Source organism: Rhodnius prolixus, unplaced genomic scaffold, assembly GCF_049639745.1.
Source record: "Rhodnius prolixus isolate KJV_2025 unplaced genomic scaffold, Rpr scaffold_2, whole genome shotgun sequence".
NCBI classification, from domain to species: domain Eukaryota; kingdom Metazoa; phylum Arthropoda; class Insecta; order Hemiptera; family Reduviidae; genus Rhodnius; species Rhodnius prolixus.
In genome coordinates, this window is record NW_027411592.1 from 49,418,060 (window position 1) to 49,440,695 (window position 22,636).

Sequence of the window (22,636 nt, forward strand, 5' to 3'; positions counted from 1 at the left end):
TCCACCTAAGAGTCTTGCCGTCATGGCGAACCTATGACACACGTTTCTGAGGTGACTCTCAAACTCATTTTGGGTGGCAAAAAACGAAAGAGACAAAAAATTATTATGTAATTTTAAATAATACTTGAGCAATTTATGGATTACATTTAAGAAATTATGGTATTTATTGAGAATAAGGATCTGGCAAACTTTCCACAGATCAATGATCATTTTATACTATAGTTGCAAATATATATATAAAATAAATGAATATTTCTAAATATAACTCGGTACCAGAGTTATGTTTTTCCAAAATTTTCGCCATCACTGCATATTACTTGACTCAGTTATGGAATGGCTATAGGTTTTTGTGTTCTAATCCATAAGTTGTGAAGATTTTAAGAGTTGAAATTTGTTTGGGCCATAATTCGCTCTGAAATGGCGCCCCCTATATCTCCCCTCTGTAAACAACATATTAGTAATGAAATTAGCAAAAATAAAACAGCATTCTGGAATGATTGACAGATGGTTTTCCGAATCTTTCATTTTTGATTCAATGGTTATAGTTGAACGGTAATCCAGTTTTTGACTATTCTGCGATTAACTAAAAAAAATCACTCCTATCACACTTTTTCAATTCGCTGTAAAATGCAGATTAGCTTAAGTGTGATGAAGCGGGGGTTTTTTTTTTATGATTTTCTAGTCCCAGAAAATAAATAAAAACACTAATTTATATTTTCAAAAAATAAATCTTATTTATATATAATTTTATTTATTATTATTTTTTTTTTATAAAGAAAGAAATATTTTTAAAAAATATCCATTAATCAGAATAGATCGGTGTTGAGAAAGAAATGACATCAGAGTCATTACAACACCAAACCATAATTTATTGACTCTTTCTCTACCAGCATATTTATTGCGAAACAATATGTCAGTCTGACAGCACTGTGATCTTTTAAAAACAGAACTTTATACTAGAGGTAGCTGGAAATAGACCAGAAAAGTTCTTTATACAAATTGATGAAATCTTCCTTCCAATCTAAAGTTCTGGCGAAGTGAAGATTAATTCAGTGGACTTTACAAGCCAAATTGATGTAAAGTTTTATTTTAAACATTTTACATCTAAAGTTTCCAGGTAAAAAAATCTTCAACAGAGATTTACTAACAAAAAAAAGTATTTCACTAAAATGAAATAAATAAATTCAATTAAATACTTAAATACAAGATTCCTTGACAGCTTCCAGAAAATATTAATTCGATTACAATCTAAGCGAGTTTCAAGAAGAATAGGTGCTATATACTTAGGAACCTGAAATTGTGTAGTTAAGAAATCTTGTAAATCCAGGTTAAGTTACCTCTGTGAAAAAGGAGAGATATATAGGACACCTATTTTCAAATTACCAAACTCCTTCCAATCATCTATTATCTTATGCATTAATACTATATCTGTGGCGCTGAATCCCTGGCTGGAGTCCCAAAAACAGCGCTTTTCAATCCCATTTGTATAACAAATAAGCTCACCCACCACTTACATTGACAATGCCGTTACTGTGCTCAAATTCTGTCCTCCGCCGGGGACTCCCAAAATACAATAGACCAAGTCGATCTTATAACTCTATGTTGCTCTTGCTGTTGAATTAAATCGAATCTAAATAAGAATGATCTGATGAATGTCAAGGGTAACAACAACCAAAACAAATCCGCTAACAGACGAACAGCCTAACTAGTAGACCAAATTGGAATTCAAATAATCCGACAGAGAAAACCAAACTAAACCCGGAAAATAATCAAATGAAACGACTTTGTCTGACTTAAACTGAACTGTGTAGTGAACAATACGTAAATGATAGTTTACATACCACTTTATCGACCAACGTCAAGGAGATAAGGGCTAACTAAAGGGATTCACCCAATCGACCAACAACCAGAAAAAACAGTATTTTAGACTTATACGTATATCTTTGATACCGTACTTATCCACTCACTTTTCTTAAAACTTTCATTCCAATCTAATCTGCCATCCTAAATCAGTACTTTTAACCTACAATGACCGCTTGATGAATTCAAATCTCATTATTTGTATCAGAAGCATTACAAAAACTAGAAGAGTCCCTCCAAAAGAATGTTTTACTCATCTCAACCACGTATGAAACGTTTTGGGTAACATTGTATATTTTGTTTATGACCAATAGATTGTGAAATAGTTCGTACAGGGTGGGATAAATATTAAAAAAGGGAAATGTATTTGTATTTGCAAATTTTAAGTAATCTTATCCGTTCTCAACACGAATGACTATGAATATTATAAAAAAAATGATTTTTTACTGAAATTAAAACTCATTATTTTAGAAATCTTATTATAAACTCTTACAAAATACTTTTTTCGATTCCAGAATTTTCTTTAAATTTGCCATCCAAAAGTATACTTCTTTCCTTAAAAGTTTTTAATAAAATGCAAATGTAGTAGGTACCTGCTGTTACTTTTTCTTAATTCCACAACTTATTTTTCTACCTAAGAGTCACCTGAAATTACTATACTTTATTAGTTCCATTTTAGAATTAATAAAAATTTTATTTATATAAATTATTAGACTGTTAATGATCAGTTAAAAGTAAATATAATAATGTCTGATTTGAAACTTTATTAATTTTCTGTTGCTGCAACAGCCTATTCTGACAAATTTTCTTCTGTCTTTGAATCCTAAAATCCTAAACTAGCACCAACTTACACAGTTGCTGTGAGCCTACCGTGCATGTTTTACTGATGGAACTGAGAATTAAAGATATTACTATTCTTTCATTTAGGACATAACACAACCCCTTTCATAGATAGTAAAATAATAGCAAATAAGAGTATAAAATAATTAGGGCAAACCAATCTCTTTTTGCTACATTCGATTAGCACACGAAAGAGGTTTTATCTCTGGAATAGAGCATTAATCATTCATTTATGCAAATCATAAAAAATGTCACTTATCATTGGACTAAAATATAAACTGAAGTGTTTAAAATATTAAGTATGGTTTTTAAATTACTACAAAACCAAAATTATAACCATGTTCACATCATGTTTCATCTGATTTTCCAAATACCTGCAAATGTTTGTTTTTGTTTTTATGTTAATAGTAAGCATTATTATTTCTTTAATTAAGGCGCTTCTTCATCAGAGAGTGATTTTCAGTGAACTGCTAGCCTTCGGACAGGTTCTCGACACTCCATAAAAACCCAAAGTCAGTTGTAAGAAGCTCCAAGAAAGAAATGTTCCAAAAGAAGGCTGTTGTTGATTTTGAGGCCCCTTGGATGGTCAAAAAATTTAATTAGAACAATATAATGAGCCATTTAAAATTATTTGGAAATACTTAAAATTGCTACTCGAGTGATAAGTTAATATTTCAACTTGAGAACCCACTTTGTCGCGAAAAACTATAAAGAAATTTCACCTTTAAAGTAATATGTGTATCAGAAAATTAGGCAAGATTTTTGTGTTTTGTTTGATTCTTTTCGTGGAATTTAGTATCCAAAGTGAACAACAATTATTAGAAGTGTAAAACCAATTTTCACAATGTTTCGTTAACAAAAAGAATGAGAAGCAAGGACTTAATATTTAAAAAATGGACACATTAATGAATACTTCTCAGATTTTAGTGTACTTCATGATACTAAAAAAAATACCTTAAATAAACTTAACTCTAAAAAAAAAGAAGATTTATTTGCTTCCTTCTGTCCTTCAATATCTGCTTCCAATAATCTATTGTTAGAAAGAATTGACAGTGGAAAATAGACAGATTCCACACCACAATGAAAGATTTTCAATACATCTGACAAATGTATGTTGTCACACACTGTAGTGGCAATTCAAGAGTGAAGATTTACGAACTTAAGAACTAACGAAATAAAAGAGAAATTCGCCTTTAGCTCTTTCATTCACCAGCTCAAGCAGCCGGGACTTGAACATCTTCCTACTGCAGCAATGACGAGCTGGCGGAAGAAAGAGACAAATTGGGAAATAGTTAAGGAGCACAATTCTAGACTTCCATTTCGTAATCTATAGCTTAAACTCCAATTAACAATCGCGTTCAACAAACGCTACTTGCTAACCTCAACTCGCAGACGACTTCACGCCTTCGTAATTTTCATGTCTAAATCGTTTTCTCTGTACTCTATTAATTCGGTCAGTTTTGGAAATACTATAATTAAGAATAGTTTTGAAAAACTCTGAAAAAATGGGTGATTACATTTTTTTCTGCCTGTAAAAAAATACTTTTCTTCATACCAGTATGTAAAATGATTTGTATGAAAGGAATTATATTATTAAGTGTGCGATGGATAATGATTTTGAAACAGAAAGCTAAAGTAGTCTTTAAAAAAGAATCTCGAGTAGATGCGAAGGTTGATTCAATCAAAATTTAAGTGGGATTGTATATGGCTTGATACGACTCTTGTGATTAGTGAAGGGAGTCTTGTATCTGAGTTTTAAGAACCCTTGTTTGGGATGTGGGGCCTGTGAAAGCAAAAGAGAGAGAACGAGAGATTGAGGATTCCACCCATATCTCTTATATTCCTCTTAATTTCGAGGAAGTCGACTGCATTCCATTAAAAAAACAAAACAAAACAAAAATGTATAAATAAATATTCTATTGTAAAATAGATTTATGGCACATTATACTAACATTACTAACTTTATATCATTTTACATTACAAATTATATTATGAATAATATTATCATTTGAAATTATGTAATTTCCGAATAGATCTGGATGTTTGCACACATTCTGTTTTTGTTAGAGAATGGAAAACTGCCTGGTACAATAATACTCAGCCAAGCCTGTATTGTGCCAAAACTGCTGGCGCCAGGAAACTCGCCACCATATATTGGTTTAAGCTTTTTCTTCTTTTAGTACGCGTTTTGTAAATATGGAATCTTTTAAGATTGTTTCTGTCATTCAAATAAACAATGCTAATTTTCATACTGCTTCCGCCAATAATGTGACTTCTGCCAAAATAAATGCATTAGTAAAAACATTTATTAAATTACTTTGATATATTAATTGTTATTTTATAGTTTCTTTCTTGTTGGCTCTTTAGAAAATGACATCACAATAGACTCAAACAATTTTTATAGCTTGAGTTAAATAAAATCCTTTTGACACTAATGTAGGTAGACGTCATTAGTTAGAGAATTCTACAAGAAATAGGATTAATAGTAAGGCTTTAAAAAAACAAAAAGCAATCTAATTTTTGATTATTCTTACTTGAGATGAATAACTTTAATTAAGTAAATTTTAACATAGAAAACTTGAAAGGTGAATCACCGAATTCTGTTTTGATTACTTCAATGATGTGGTCAGATTGGTTTGCCACAACGCTGATGATCCAAACGGAACTGCAACTATAATTATTTATGCAGATTGACCTAATTTCCATTAGGTATAATTTAACCGTTCTTCTTGAGAATGTACACATAAATAATATAAATATGTAACTAATAAATTTCAAACTGCCGGGTAAATAAGTTGTATATTATTGATAATTACTCTAAAAATCTGATGTAATCACTCTTTCTGATGTAAATCACTTTCTCTTACTTCAATTCAGTTTGGATTCTATTCTCATATCCTTTGATGAGAGTAGTCCAATTTAAAGTATTTTGGAAGCTTTCTTAAGTTTATAACAGCTATTTCTATGTACGCAATTTTAATTAGGAGATGAAATTCACAACAGAACCTAGTCAGATATTTCATGGTTAATAGGTTAGTACTTTTGGGCCTATTATTTGCATGACAGTACCACTTAACTGGTAGTTGCGCGTTAAGCCCCACCTGAAAAAAATAGGCGATTACTTTACAATCACAGTCAGCATTAAAGAACTCACTGCTGGATATAATGTTGCAAGTTAAAATTGAAATAAAGTATGTTCTTGTTGTAGGCAAAACTTTAAAAGACAGTGAAGTTTACAAAAAAAAAAGCAAATCCTATAATTATTACTCTCAAGCTTTTCATGTGAATTGATGTTATTACACAAAAATAAATCATGCACAGAAATTTTCTGAAAATGTTTAATATATAGTAAAATATAATATATTTTAAAAAGTGTATTAAAAATATATAAATTATAATAAATATATTGTTTAGTTTAAAAACAAAGAAGGAGAAATTTTGAATAGCAAATGCTAAGAGTCATTGCACTGTATTGTTTTTGAAAGAGTTCAATATTTATTCTAGTTAATGGTAAAATTCTTGAAAAATATTTTGAAAGGTTGATTTCTTTTCTAACTACCAATAATATTCAAATTTCTTGAAATTCCTCATAGCATTTCCACTAATGAATCCCTTAGTCAATCAGTACAGTTCAGTGCAATAATCCTATACCTTTATTTTTGCCAAACGCTGCACTCTATTACTTTTATTACTCAAATTACTTGAAAAACAAATCCATGGTTCAACCAAGTAACTTACCATTGCCTTATTTCCTTTTCTGAAACTGCAGCGTGAAACAGAAAGAATTTATCTATTAGAAAATATTACACAAGAAATATTCAATAAATTATACCTGAAATAAAGACAAAAAAAGAAGAATTAAGAATTACAAAAAGATACTTAGTGTTGTACAATTAATAAAATTAAGGGATTAGCCTGTACTTTATGTTTTTAAATAAATTAAAATCGCTTCCTGGCTAAAATAAATATGATTATTTTGTTCCTACAAAATATGACCAGAATATAATCAATCACATTGAGCGTTCCCTTTCTCTCTTTAATAATAATAATAATGATTGGCCTTAGATGTTAAAAATAAATAAATAAATAAATAAATTGGTTCCAAAATCAGAAGATATTAAGCCCAGAATTTTGATCTTTTGAGTAATTAAGCTCCGCAACTACTCAAATGGAAGCCATAAGAGCAATAAATTTATAAATTTATTATTATTATTTATAAATTTATTTATACGGCTAATTAGCTCTTTTATGATAATGACAAATGAGAAGATAGGAATAACACGAAGTTAAGTACTTAACACCACGTGATAAAGAAAACAGCAAAGGATTTTGTGATAGAATATATGTTTCACCACAAAACTGGGCCCTTTTACCTTATTATCTTGTTTCGACTTTAAAGACACTTACATCTCTTCTTCAATAACCTTAGTCCACCACAATAATAGCCAAGTCTGAATGATAGGTCATATTTATTCGTTTTTAGTGACAATATGCACCACCTTTAACCTTAATCTCACTATAAAGACCTTTAAAAATAAAAGGCCAAGTCTGGCTGAAGCACCGGAGAGTATGATACAATAATATTCACTCTTCATTTGCAAATTTAGCGCAAATAAACCCAAGTTCTTTCTAGAACTTTGCAAGTAACATATATGTGATTTCTTGTAGCATCAAAATCGTTCATTGCAATAAGATTAGAGACGCTACTTTACACGCAGGATTGCGTGTACAAATTTATAAAAGTGAATAAAGAATAAACAGAGGCAGGAGTCGGAATGTACATTGGCTTCTTTTTCTTTCCATTGTAGATTCCCGTGGTTCCGTTGTGATTGAAAAGATGTGCAAGCAAGAGGATTAGAGAGATTTTAAAAATTATTAATTTCAGGAACATTTGAAATGATAGAACTGGTTTGTTTCACTACTGCGATGTCAGCAGAAGAATCGATAAAGCTTTGTTGGTTTTACCACCGCCATCCTTCTCACACTTAATCTCTCCTCAAAGACAAACAAAGAAAAAGAGTTGGTTAATCTAAAACAAAACTAGAAAAGATTATTATTCAGCGTAACTTTTGAAATCTATTGAAGACACCTTTAGAATGGAAACTAAAGAAAATCTTACTCTTAAACCTTGGAATTCTTGGACCAAAGCTTGAAATGGCTGAATCAATTATAGTGCTAAGAAACTTGAAAATAGAGGCCAATAAGAAAAATATTAGGGTAAATGGTTAATACAATAGAATTCTTTGCGAAAATAACGAGTTCAAGAGCAGCTGGCGTCCCTTCAATTTCATTTCCTTCAATGAGTACGCAATGGGTGCCAATGACAACAGATATTAGTGCACCTCAAATTAAAAAAAAAATAATGCTCAATCTGTTGAGGAGTTAATAACATTTCCGTCGAAAATTAAGGAGAAACTGCTTGGGATAAACGGCGCTAAAATGGTTTTGATAAAACTTAGATGGCATTCATTACTTGACAACCAAAGAGAAACCGGGCATATTTAAATGGAAAAGAAAATATTAGCAATATTCCATAAGTTTTAAGATTTATTCAAGACTATAAATTAAAGCAGGATAAAAATAATATATATTTTTTTTTTTTAGATAAGAAAAAAGAAATTACATTGTAGCTGTTAAAATATCATTTATTAAAATATCGCTTATAATTATAAAAAATAAGCGAGCAGATTATGAGCCACCTCAAAGCTACTAAAAAATAACACTTCTATTTAGAGCGGCCAAAAAAATTAAACATTAATAAGTAATTTTTTATTTTTTTTTTTTTACACTGAATATTTAAATCAGCCTCATGAATATTTAAATATTTAAATGAACTTGGCATTTATTCTTCAATTATATCATAATAAATAATGGTTATTGTTAACAATTTTGTGTACAGAAAAATTCTTGATTTCAGTAGCCATGGTCAGAGTTAAGGTTTCTATTATAACTTCTAGTTCAACATAATTAATATTCGTAAATTAGGTCATGGAACTTTTTACACGCAATTGAACTTAAAGCCTTTAATGCAAGGTTGTTGAATTCTCATTTTCACTTATTACAATTTAAGATTTCTAAATTGTAAACAAAATACACAAGTTAGGTACTTAAGATTTAATAAAATTATTTAAAATTAATTCAATACTTTTATAAATGAACCGCGATAATATCGTTCCTTTTAGAGATTATTTTAATGGAATTTCTTGGAGTACTGTACCGTTCTTCTTGTCACTTGATAGCAGACAACTGAAGAGAAAGTTTTACTTCACTCTTCTTTTCTTTGTTTAAACTTTTTACAGTTGATCCATTACTAAGTTACATCGAAAGTTAATGTATTATTCACACTAGAACTCTTTTCTTATTCTATTTGAAACTATCTTGATTACCAATTTTCTGGTTAAAAATCAAACAGACATTAAATGAGAAAATTTGTCTACAAGTAGATACTATAATCTATCTTCATCCAATAGATTGTACGTCTCTTTTGACTTTTATGCTAGGTATATCACTTTCATCTCTTGCATTTCTATTAATCTCGAAAGTATGGCTCAAAAGGTTAACAGTTTGTACAATAATCAAATAAACTTTGAAAGAATGAAGCTAGCGAACAAGTGCCTGCTTCTTTTCCTTTATTTTGTTATGCATCTACGATTCTCTGGAATCTGTGACCTTCAACAATTTCTGTACCACCAATTTTACTCCATCTTCTAAGTTTCAACTGCTTGAATACATTTTACCTACTAGTTGCAGTCTTTTTTTTTTCTAAGATGGTCAATTCAATTAACTTGAGCATTGAAAAAAAAAAAAAATCTCCATTATTTCCAAGTGTTTTTAACCATTCAGTCACCTCACGTCTTTCACATTCCACAATTTGAGGCGGTTCCATTCTCCAATTGTATTGCTTTTAGTTTAGAGTCAACGCTTACTATTGCGATGCAGTCGTATGTCAGCTTTATTTGGAGAAAAGTATAAAGAAAGTGCTAACTTTAAAACCATCGCAAAGAATCTGAAACAAAAATACATTTTGAAAATGAAAAATTCTGGTTTTCTTATTTTTTTTTTACCAAAACCAACTCCCATGAAATGTCTAAACGCAATACCAAATAATATTTCCTTTTATTAGAAAAAATATCTGTATTAGAAATTAGAAAAGAAACTGAACAATGAAAATAAATAAAAAAAAGATGGAGTAAAATAATAAATTAAATAAAGAAATACCAGCACAATGAGGTAACAATAATGAGAAAATATAAATGTTTTTCTTCTTTTTTATTCGAGCCTTTCTCTCTTTTTTTCTTTCACAAATCTTCTCCACGCCTGCTCTCTAGACAATAGTGTTCTTCAGAAGAAATTTACAGAAAACTCGGCTATTGTTCTCTGATAATTGTGCTTTTATTCTCCACTTTTTCCAGACTGTTACAAAAAGTTTATATTTACTTGCCACTTTCCACCTTAACGACACATTTTATAATGTTAATATTTTAATGCAGCTAAGTGTTAGTCAAATAATTGCCTTAACGTTATATAAAATTAATACGGAAAACTATTTGGAATATTAAATATTTATTTGATGGACACTCCTAAAATTCAATTAGTTTACAGAGGTAGTTGGGTGAACTACTAATTGAGTTTGAAGACTTACTCGTATATACTAACTATAGTTCAACATTAAATTTATTGAAAACTATACTTTTTACAGATTGTAATACGAGTACACCCAAAGAACAAACATTGATTCTAGTGACTCATAAAGATCTTTCAGCACTAGTTGATTTGACTTCCTATCAAACATCTATCATACCATCTAAATTTAAAATTTGGCAAATCATAACGAGTAAATGTATTCCAATGAAATGAACAATCAACATTTCTAAAATATTTCTTTAAAATAAAAACATACTAACAATAAAGAATATACTAAGTCTACTAACATTACATTATTGTAAATTCTTAAAATACTTAATTCAAAATTCAGTTCTGGGCTAAAATAATAATTTTCTAGTTTGAAATCTAAAGTTACTTTTTAATCGAATTTTCAACATTAACAGAGGATTCTAAAATACATAAAATTTAAAATCTTTAGGCGCGATCGAGCGGTTGCGCTATGAAAACTTTGGAACGTTGAGACCAAAGGAGATAGTAGCGCAAAAAGAACTAGTAGGGGAAGTCCTCAACCTTTTTAGGAGAGGTTTCAACTATTACTAGACTCAACAAAAAGGGGAAGGCACAATAAGCCTAAGTGGCTGCCGTGCCGTGGGGCGTAGGTCCTATCCCGTTTTCTAATCTAATCTAAGGCTTCAGGCGGGCATTATGTTCCTCTGCAGATGAGGAATCGCGGACAAAACGTATAGTTTACATATGTACTTAAATAAATTTTATTTAACACAATAAATAAAGTCTGTCTCGATCCCAAAAGTACAATTCTGCCCGCAACTCTAACCATTCGGTTAGCTTTTTTTTTTTTATTTTATTGCCTGTATAAACATGTAATATCCTCTGGAATTTTATAAGATATTCTAGCTAAAGAATTCTTGGACCATCTAGTATATTGAGTATCTAGTATTAATTTTGCTCCCTATATTTTAAGAATGTTCGTTTCATGTGATTTTCTTATCTGTATTATTTTTGTTGTAGTGCCAACCTAAACATACTTATGACAATGACGCAGTCATTGAAATTTAATTGCTGAAATAGAGGTATACCGCTATCAAGAATCTTTTTCCTCAGCATTATTTTCATTGTTTTCTTTTGCAAGTTGAATATTTCAGAAGCATCTGATGTGGCTCTCCACAGCTAGATTTCATAGACCATTCTTGAATGAAACAATGCAAAATTGACCATTCTCAAAACATTTACAGGAACCATACTCCCTTTATTCTTAAATTAATAACTTGATACAGCTTATGACTCAGTTTATTTATGTGAATTTTCCATGAGAGGTGACTCTGTCCAGCGACATACTCAGTAAAATTTCCGAATCGTTTTGCTCTTCTATTTTCCTATTAATGAACATTTATTTATTTGATTATCAAAATGGCAGGAATTGGCCACAAATATTGCAGGTGTTTTTACAAAAACAATAATCATGTAGAAAGAAAGTACACAGTGGCAAAACTCCGCGTAAGAGAATTGATACGTGCCATACAGTAAAGGCACGATAGGCACATAAGAAGCTGTGCTACAGCGAGATCGTTTTCTATCTCCATTTATTAAATTCCAAGCAGATTTGTTCTTATTTTCTGACTGCATTAATTTTTGAGCATCCTATAATGAACTCCCAGTTCTTCGTTACCATTCTTATCCCTAACAGTATTTATTTTTGTATCCTTAGTTAATTTTGTTCTGTGTTCTTCAAGATACACTAATACAACAATCGAAAGGTTAAATGATATTCTATAGTAATGAATTAGGTTCAAGAATTAACTAATTACTACAATTAATGTCAAGCCTAACAAGTTTTTCATTAAGGGTTGAATTGTTTTAATAAAAGATAAAAAAAAATCAAATACTCAGTAAAGAGAATTAAAAAAATAATAAGTAAATCCACAAGTATGTACTTGACATGCTAAACGCATCAAATGAAATTTGCAAAGTAGTAACCTCTTCAACAAAACATAAAAAGTTAACATTCTTAAATTAGTTAAATCACATATTTAATTTACCCCTACAGTGACTTCTATCGTTGTTACAATATTAAGTGCAAAACGTTTTCAATTAAGAGAGTTACTAGTTGAGAAGTAACTATAAACTTTGTAACAATCTGGCAGTTAGTTATCTATCAACTATCAAGTTTAGTTTGATAAGTAAATGACAAAGTCATAAACATATTTATAGGTTTGTTTTTATGGCAATTCCTTATCTACTATATTCGTTTAATAAAATTAAATTAATCAAATTTAGCTTCTCCTGTTGGAGTAGTTTTTAAATCATTCTGGTTTTCTGTAGGCAAATAAAGTGTTGATAAATCAATTACTTTGGAGCAGTAAAATTTAATGATTTATTTATTAGGTTTTTGAAGAGATTTAAGGTTGAAGAATTCTAAAGTGATTTGTTCATTTACAGAAATAATTACTGCTATTAATGCCAATTTTTGTAATGATTGAGAATTCCCTATTTGGTGAAAAGTGCCAAACAAAATGAGACGCTCATCCTGAAAAATAATTTTGCTTGATTGGGGTTTATGTTTGTACCTGAAGTTCTAAGATATGTACTTTACACAAAAGAGTTTGTGTTAGTGAATACTACATCTCAGGAGAGGAATATTTCATTAAAAGATCATCATTATGATTAAATAAATCAGAAATGTATATTGTGTGTTTTTTAATGAACAAATTACTCGAAAAAATAATCACATTTCTCCTTGATAACTTTGCAATCATCAAGAAAACTTTATCAACTCCCTGCAAAATTTTCTTGAGTACCATTTCTAACAAAAATAATAATATTTTGTTCAATTTAGTTCTATTGGAATTTTATACTTCTTGTGTTCATACACAAAATAAAAATTCTTAATTTTGAATTTGGAAGTTTGATTGGAACGGCCACCGGTCAAATTAGTTCCGATTAACGAGGGTCTGCTTAGTAATGAATCATGCATGAAGTCATAAAGATAGCTTTAAGTTATAACGCTATAATTAGAATAATAATAATAATAAAAATTTATAAATGTAGAAGAGAATTATTCCATCTCTGCAGATATTATTCCACTGTACAGATAGTAACGTGTTTTCAATAAAATGGAAATGACCGACCTAATTCAGTTTATTTTGTTAAACTGGCTTAGGATTATCGATTTAGGTTAATCCAACAATTTAATCATTAGTTTTGACATTAAACTATTAATCCTACCCATTTTATAATTATTCCGAATTGGTATTCAAATTGAATTACAGAGATAACCGGTGTTAGAACAAATTTTGAATTTAATTTCAACAAATCCTATAGGTTATTTTGGCTAGATGAATTTACTCATTTTGTTTGGCTGGATGTCAGAATTTTTGATAAAAATACTTATTTTTTATCAAAATTTCAATTTAACTTTTTATTTTGGTATAATTGAATTCTCAATTATTTTTTATTTGACCTATTTTTCCAATGATTTCTTTTTCCTAAGTAAAAGAATGAATTCTGTAATCTGCAATTGGACGGAACCCTTTTCTCCTTTTTTAACTATGTGTTAATCGAAAATATAGTTTTTTGATATTTCCTCTGAGAAAGAAGAAAATAGAACTTGCTTTCTCTCTCTTAGAAACACCCCCACTATGAAGTGAGAGCGACATACACCTCGAGAAAACTGCACAAGGCTAAAGGTGGCCTTAAACCAAAAAACATATCCCCAATAATATTCAAGAACGCCAAAGCTGAGGCAGAAAGAACTCCGTACTCCAGTTCTGTATCTAGCAGCAGGTGCACATCTTTAATGAATCACTTGTGAGCGTTGTACTCACATTCCTAGGGTGATTGAACTGAGTTTTACAATTCCTAAAATGCGTTTCTATCAAAAGCAAAGCCACCCTACTCTCGAGTAAAAGCAATACTTTTTATCATCTAGACACAGTAATCGCTAACGTTAATAAGATAATTATAATCCAAAATTTGTTATATTTATACGATGATCACCCCATCGTATACAACTAATTGATTTGGAAAACATATACAAAATCTTCTATAGTTTGATTATTTTTATTGGTTATATTTTTGTAGTAAATATTGAATTTTGGAACATCCTCAAAATTAAATTATGCGAGGTTTGTTTAAAGAATGAAGAAGAAATAAATTACTGGAATGGAAATATAATATTGTAAACTAAAGAAACAACCAGTAGCGGCTGGTGCCTAAAAAAATGAGGTATTGCAGTCTTTAATATAGAATTAAGTTTTCTCACTGCTATTTCTATTTTTAACAATGAGGCAATATTATTAAAGTGGGATTTTAAGACAATCGAATTTTTTCAACGCACTCTTACATAAAGCGAAAATTCATTCGTCTATGTTTTTTTCAAGATGAGATCTCTTTTTTTTGGAAAATATTTTCACTTGTCCAGAAACATAATCCAAATCTGATCAATAAATACATATTTGACTTTATTTAATATGAATATCTTCATTAATTTTTTAAGTAAAACTACCCTGTACAAATATTAGCAACCCAAACTTAATTTTTTAGTGGCCCCCAAAAATATTTAATAGACAAATTTGCAATACATTATTCAAATTAAAAAGAAACTTTAAAACGATGGATGGCAATTTTGTTAGCCTTCATTTATCAAAATGTTTTGAAGTTTTTTTTTTTTTCTCAACACCCGCCATAGTTTTTTATTTTTATTTTTTTTTTAAAGACAGGGAGTCTTCTTTCACAATTCTTACTGTAAACAACTGCTAGCATTTAATTAAGTAAGGAGAAAATATTGACTTTTTAAGTTGATTGAAAGAACAACAGGAGTGGTTTAATAAAGTACCATGTTTGTTTGTTTTCTCGGTTTACTTTCTTTAGTTTTATGCTTATATATGTCTTTATTTTGAAAAATTATTACGTAAGTTATTTGAGGATGGCTTACTTATCGGAATTGTTTTTCAGGATAATTTGAATTCTAAGTTAAAGCAGCTTTCCTGTGCACGTTAAGTTCTAAATTTTAATTACGTTTCCTAACTTAATTTCATTCAAGAGCTGCAAGAAGAAATAACAATTATTCATATAGGAAACATTACTTGATTAACTTAATAATAAAGTCCCAAATATTAAGTTAAACATATTCTTCGAGCGTCTTCTTATTCTTGGCAAACAAGTATAAAATTTCTGCCAAATTGCACCTAATAATCCGATGTGCAAAAGTTTTATTTAAATTTACTGCTTCTCTGTAAATATTCTTTTAAGAATCCATTCAGTGTTTAAACACTTTTTTAACGTCGTAAACAATATAAAAAGAGAAGAAAGTAACTGTTTAATTCTATAAAATTTACTTTTATTAATTCTTTAAAATTAGACATTCTATTATATTTTATTTAAACTCCTTTAACTTCAAGTTTAATTAAACATGGTCGAATAATGATAAAGAATTTAAAATGTCCAAGTGATAAATGTTAATAAATTATAAATCTCCCAAAATTATCTTACACCCATTTTCTGGCGAAATTATCTGGAGCTACATTTTTTTAGTGAAAGTTGCGGTGAATATAAGTTATGAATCATTGATTCACAAACTCTTTCTACCAAACATGATGTACGTATTTCAGATAGTGGCCATAGCGATTATATGTTACAGCGCGGAAATTGGATGCTTCTGACTGTAGGATTGGTTAGAGCAGTTATCTAACTTTTTGTTACAAAAATATTTCTCCTTCTTGAAAATAAACCACATTACATAATTTATTTATGAACTAAGTCTGAACTTATGTTCTTTTTAAAGTTTTTTTTTGAAAGTATGCTGTGGTAAAAGCCAAAAGCTAGCCAATTTGCTCGCGAGAAAAATTATATATTGATCTGTCATATAAGAAGAGCCAACTCTTCTCTTTTTTAGTAAATTTGATAATTTTTTTTTTAAAATTATCTAAAATATTTAGCGTAGCACAATAATGGAACATATGTAATTTGAGGGATGTTTCAATGAAATACGCATTCAAATAAGCAGACATAATTATTATAGAAGCCGTTCACAAATCGTAAATCTTTGCAATAATTCAACTCAAATTCTGAAGCAGGCGCCGAATGATAACGGTAAATTTATTTGAATTTATATTATAAAAGGAATTTATAAACAACAATGTACATTATTTCGTCGCATTTCTCCATTTTTTGTTTTATGGAGTTGTGGCTGAGAACGGATCATAATATAAGATAGACTGTAAATACACAGGTCATTATAGTCATTATAAGATAGACAAAGTTCTACTAGCCTATTTCATTGTCTAACTTCCTTTAAGAATTTGGAAGATGAAACAGACGGAAGTAGTTTACAGGATCAACTGGGATGTAAGAAAATTAACGGAGTTTGCAATCCAGCAAACAGTTTCCAGATGTACTTCAAAGGAACAACTGCAGAGACAAGAGAAATCTAATTCCTGATCACAGACTGCCAGGTCAAATAGAGTGAACTCGTTTAATTAAATTACTAGGAACAACAGAGTGATGCCGTGAACACGAAGTACTATTTCCCTTGCAATTACAATTGATCAATATTGAGCAAAGACAGAAGAAAACTAATTGATACCAAATATTTATTTTATTTAAAAAAATTTATAAAAATATATTTCAACAGATATGCCGTGTTTTTTTAATAGATTTTCGGGAAAAGATATTTGGAAAAATGATTTGTATGCATATCTATCTTCATTAAGTAGACAATTTCAAAAAGAAAACTTGGAGCTCAACAGTATCCTAAGCAGGCTCAGAATATCCAGACAATATCGCTTTTAATAATCGAAATGAAGCTCTTTTTAATATATTTGTTCAATGTTTAAAACAAATCTGAGATTATGTTTTTAAAATTTAGCATTTTATTTGAAAACCGTTTATTATCAGGCCTCTTTTCAAGTAAATATTCGTATTTCTGAATTATTGAAGTTAACAAACAAAATATAGACGTGGATTATTTATTAATCAATAAAAAATGCACTTCGGTAAGAAATTTTGTTCTTTCACATAAATGTAAAACACGTCCACTGCACTACTCTTGAATTTCTACTCTCAATGTGAACCTCTTTATTACTGCAATTCATGTTCGTTGAAATTGTTCAGTAATTTGGTTGAAGTTAACTAGGTACTGCACTACTTATTAGTGCACCTACATCCAACACCAATCATGCAATAAATAATTACTGCAGCTGAAAACTTGCTTTCTTCAGTGAATACTAGACATATAATTGTTGAAAAGTTCACAATAGTTGCTTTTACTAGTAAAAAGGATAGTACAATAGCACAATTCCGAGCTATAAATTATTAAATTTTAAAAAATTCATGAAAGGGTAAGCTAATCATGTACTTAAGAAGAAAAATATTGAGTTCTAAACTCAATTTAAATATCGTTACAATCTGATAAACTGACACTAACGAAATCAAACCCAGGCAGACAGTCAGATAATAATTTGGAGAATCATTGCAAACTTTTTTTTTTGTTTTGCAAATTCAGTATTTAAAATAAGTTAATTTCACTTCATATCTTAGTTTTTTCCGATAAAATTAAATACAATTACTAGTTTACAGTGCTAGTAACACTTGTTGCATCTATCTCATTATTTAGTTCTTGCATTCTGTACTTGGTTAGTGCTCCTGACCAAACAATTTATTCTATGATATATTTTACATTCATTCGTAAAGTGAAGGACACAAATCACTAACGTTTATTGTGCCACTAAAATATATTTATTCATTAAATAATCTTAATAAAAGGTTGGATACTTCTAAAAGGAAAACGAAAGAACTTTTAGAAGTTGTTGAAGATTAATTGTGCTCTGATTTTTATAAACAAAATTTCTCAGCAAAGAGATATTGTTAGAAGATCGTGTACACTTGTACCGTTAACTGTACAAATCAATTAACTCTACTTTTTTAAATATCTTAAATTAAAGTGTCATAAAGCACTTGGTTCAGTTAAAGCTTTTTATATTTTTAATAAATTTTCCAAATTATAAAGGTAACCACCATTAATTTGTTTTGACCAATTATTAATAAATAATTTATTTCAGAAGCTATTTTGATTAACTCCGAGCTCTAATGTAAATCGTTCCAATAATTCAGCCCAAATTTAGAAGCAGGCGCTAAATGATAATGGTAAATGGAATTTATATAATAAATAGAATTATTTAAAAAAATATATACATTATTTCATCGCATTTCTCCACTTTCTGTTTAATGGAGTTAATGGTGTTGGGTCACTACCCAACTAATAGGTCATTTTACATGCCAAGCAGGAGAGACGAGAGAAGACTAAAGCCCTGTACTTTCCACAAATGTTATAATAATAATAAAGTGTTTTTTTAATCAGAAAATAATATAATCCATACTAAATAAAAATACACTTTTTTGACGCAACAAATTGCCAATAAAGTAATGGATAGGAAATTGTATTGGTACAGGACGTGGCTGGACCTCGCTGGAAAGTAAGAGATATAGAGATTGTACGCAGTAATGTCCAGGAACTGTCCGTGAGAATGGGTAGGATTGTGGAACTGGTGGGTTGTGGTCATAGTGAGGAAATGTTGGCTTTGGCATCCCATTCGAAGCGCTACAGTCTTTATAAAGAGCTGCTCTCAAGTGTAGATTTTCTGTCATACAATTCAGATGAGATTAGTATTCCGGACGAGGTGTCATATGCTGTGTCTAAACTATAGGCCATGGGTCCACTGAAGCCAACTGGGATTGCATCATGTGTAACTTAAAAGTTAAGGAAGATATTTTTCATTTTCTGGCTGTGTGTCCAATCCTTGCCGAGTATAGAATTAGGTATTTTGGGAAGGTTCAACTCTCCAATGAAGAGCTAAAAGAATATTTAAACGGGAAGGATTGGGATAGACTTTGTTGGTATGTCAGCATCCACGTACAGAGGTTTTCTTCCTGCCCAGTACAATGGTTAAATAAATGGTATGATATTCATAAATTCTTGTACTTCACTATGTTTGTGGTCATATGTATATAATGTAAAAGGTAATATTGTTTTATATTATTATTATTTTCAGCTCTTTAGGTTTCATTTTATGCTTGAGTCAAGTTATAAGTTAATTTAAGTTTCTACAAATGTTATAAGTAAACTTTACTAAGCACCAAATAAGTACATAACTAAACCTAGTCTTAAAATGAGTAGAGAATGCAAAAAACATTATTTTATTTCATGAAGGCCATTTATTATTAAAACAGACAACATAGAATTAAAAAAGAGAAAAAAACAGCAGTAAAAAAAATGTTCGTTTTCTGAAATCTACTTACGTAGAAGTATAGGATTGGAAATCCTATTTGCGTGATTAATCCTAGCTTTAGCAAGAGTGAAACCGGCAAATGTAGATTAAATATTTATTTTTTGCAATTGTTCGTTCCCATCAGAAATTTTAAATGAATATTGTGCCCACACTAAACACAAACTAAAATATCTAATCTTTAGAAATAAATATGTTCACATTTTATGGTTGTTGGCATTATCCTAGAATATTCAAATATTATGACTGTCCCATTGGGACTGTGTACATAATTCTATGGTATATTATTTAAGAAAAATGTGTATTCCACATTTTCAAGGATATTACTTATTCAGGATGTCTTCGTTATAAACCAAGTTCCTCTCTCTAGTTACTTTGAATTTATTTTGTTTTTTCAAATTACTTTTCCTTTTAATCATTGAACAAATTAAGACTGCTTAAGGTTCTTTGGAAGGACTCTTTGTGGGAGATGGTCTATTTTTCCCGATGCTACAATTTGTTACGGATTCTCGATGGATACTAGCACATCACACTAGATTTAAAAAAATAATAATAATAAAATAATTAAATATACATATTTTATTAAGAACAATGAAAAATAACATCAAAGAAATACGTCTTTGATATAAATAAAATATAAATCTTCATAAAAATGTAGAAAAAGGATGAACCTTTTAACGTCATTCCTACTTAATAAGACCTTTTTCTGTATGCAGTTTTTATGCATTTTGTAGTGTTTCTGTTGCCTCAAGGCATGCAACTTCCATATTACATGATTCTTTTCATTACTTTGTTTCAACAACAAACACCATGAAACAATATTCTTATTTAACTTTCATAAGTCAAAAGAATTAGAACACAATAAATACTGGTTGCTGCCCTTATTAATTTCTGCTTCTGGAGTGCGATTATATCATAGTTTCAATATGGATTACATAAATGCAATAACTTACCTTACAATCTACCCTTATATAACTGTCTTACAAGATTGATTTAGCTGAAAATGTGCGTTAGCTTCTGTTTATAACGCAAAGTATGACAGGGAAATTCAACAGTACACAGTAAGTTGTCAGTTGAGACAGTCACCTAATAAAAATAGGTAGCAATTCTTAAATAGAACACTTGGATTGTACCATCTCTAATAGAAATCCTCTCTTATCTTAAGAAAACTACCAAGAATTCTGGGCAGATAGACGGCAGCATGCAATGATTATCTATAACAAATCTTGAAACTTTATAGCAATTAATATTCCATTGAATGAAAACCATTTTCACAAATAAATATAATGTATATCACGGAGTGTTAATGAGTAACAACATAGTTTGATAAAATAGTTCACTCTTTGAGATAAATAAAAAAGCAAAATCTTACTTCATGAACTACATACGTATATTAGAAGCGTTTAAAAGCGATGTTTCTTAAGAAAAATTTGGGATCTGTCCAAATGGGGGAAATATCTCAAACAGATTACAAAATGTGCTACTTAAACCATATTTTTAATTGTTTTGACACTACTTTTTCTTCCTCATGATTTGAAATTGATTGGTAAAGTTTATATTTATTGTTATTATTAACATCATTCTCGGATTCGCCAAAAGACAATGAGGGGCACAAATAGTGAGAGAAAGAATAGTTGCTAAGAAAGAACAATATAATTGGCTATATCACGGTCCATACGACCATACATTCAATATTGTTCAACCAAACAGAATGGCATGTTTGTACTCCATCTCAGAGGTTATTTTATTTTATTTTATATTGCTGTTTGGACAGTTACATTCACTCAGTCTGATATTTCTCCACTGGCAGCACTAAACTCCTAAACGCCAAGCTGATTCGACAGCTGCTCTATTTCACACAGTTTTACGTGCAAGTCACAAGAATTAAAATTTAACCACTCTTTATTTCTCCTGAGTTTATTATCTATATTTCATGTTCCACCAAATTCGCCGACAAAATGGCAAAGTTTAAACTTTATAAAAAAAAAAGAAGTGTCGTCGCATGTTCACTAGATTTGAACATAGGGAGCTCTGCGTTATTATTTCATTGTCACCATTTACAAGTCAACACTGTTAGTACAGTTAAGATCTCTTCAACAGTGCTGTTACTGTAAAATTTATGGTTCTAATCCCTGTATAATATTCCAGTATACGAAATGCGTGAAATTCGTCAAAGAAAGAAGTGGTTTTTATTTTATTGAGAACACAGTCCAAAACTAGCTGTGCACTGAATAAAACTCAGGGCATTAATGATCTCTGATGGAAAATTAAATTAAATTTTCCTTTATTAAAATAACATTTAATGTTCATTTATAATATCGAACTTGACTGTTTATTTATACAAGAGTAATGGAGGTACTTCTATACGATTCTGTTCCAGTCTTTGCGACCCTCCTCATAAAGTATTCAAGAAGCTAGCAAATAAAAGCAAACCGGGATCAAAAAGTAGAACCTTCATCCTTCACTTAGCCGAGTAAAACTTATAAAAGACTTGAAAGAGTTTCATTCTAGTTATAACTTCTCTCTCTCTCTCTCTCAAAAGAAAAAAGAAGTTTATAAAAAAACTCTGAGATGTATCGACTATTCTTAGTGGCGATTCAATCAAGCATCCAAAACGCATCTTCCATTCGTTACACTCGTAATTTTTCTTTAAGTAACTAAACCAGAAAGTAAATTCAATCGTCTGTTCCAGATAATATCCTTAACACTACCACCTGAAATTGCTTTTAAAACCCATTATTTAGTCGCAAAATTAAAGGATTTAATGTGTGAGACCAATTTAAAACTCTAGGTCAGTCTAAAACTGTTTGAAAACGCTATTCCAGCCAGTTCAACAATTACACCTAGAAACAACATGGCCCTTAAAACCATCTCAGTACTAATAAAAGTTGAGTAGTCTCTAAATGAGAGATGTTTAAGACATGTAAGGTGTTAAGTACATTTGTGTGGGATCCGGCTTTAGCCCTGGTAGAAAATTATTTTTTTGGAATTCCAATGATAAAAGCGCCTCGCTTCATGGCTCCAACAAGTCT

The 22,636-nt window shown here is 30.0% G+C and overlaps 2 protein-coding genes across 10 annotated transcripts in view; both read right to left on the reverse strand.

Moving 5' to 3' along the window:
* LOC141449860 (frequenin-2) overlaps positions 1 to 22,636 on the reverse strand; it is a 242,879-nt gene that overhangs the window by 111,578 nt on the left and 108,665 nt on the right. For all 7 annotated transcript variants that reach the window (XM_074119740.1, XM_074119739.1, XM_074119738.1 and 4 more), the window contains one exon: positions 6,439 to 6,463. In XM_074119740.1, the coding sequence (XP_073975841.1) occupies positions 6,439 to 6,463 (25 nt within the window). The remainder of the gene's footprint in view (positions 1 to 6,438; positions 6,464 to 22,636) is intronic.
* The window catches only part of LOC141449863 (uncharacterized), an 84,356-nt gene continuing 70,167 nt past the window's right edge, over positions 8,448 to 22,636 (reverse strand). For all 3 annotated transcript variants that reach the window (XM_074119747.1, XM_074119746.1, XM_074119745.1), the window contains exon 12: positions 8,448 to 9,706. In XM_074119747.1, the coding sequence (XP_073975848.1) occupies positions 9,687 to 9,706 (20 nt within the window). In that variant the 3' untranslated portion in view covers positions 8,448 to 9,686. The remainder of the gene's footprint in view (positions 9,707 to 22,636) is intronic.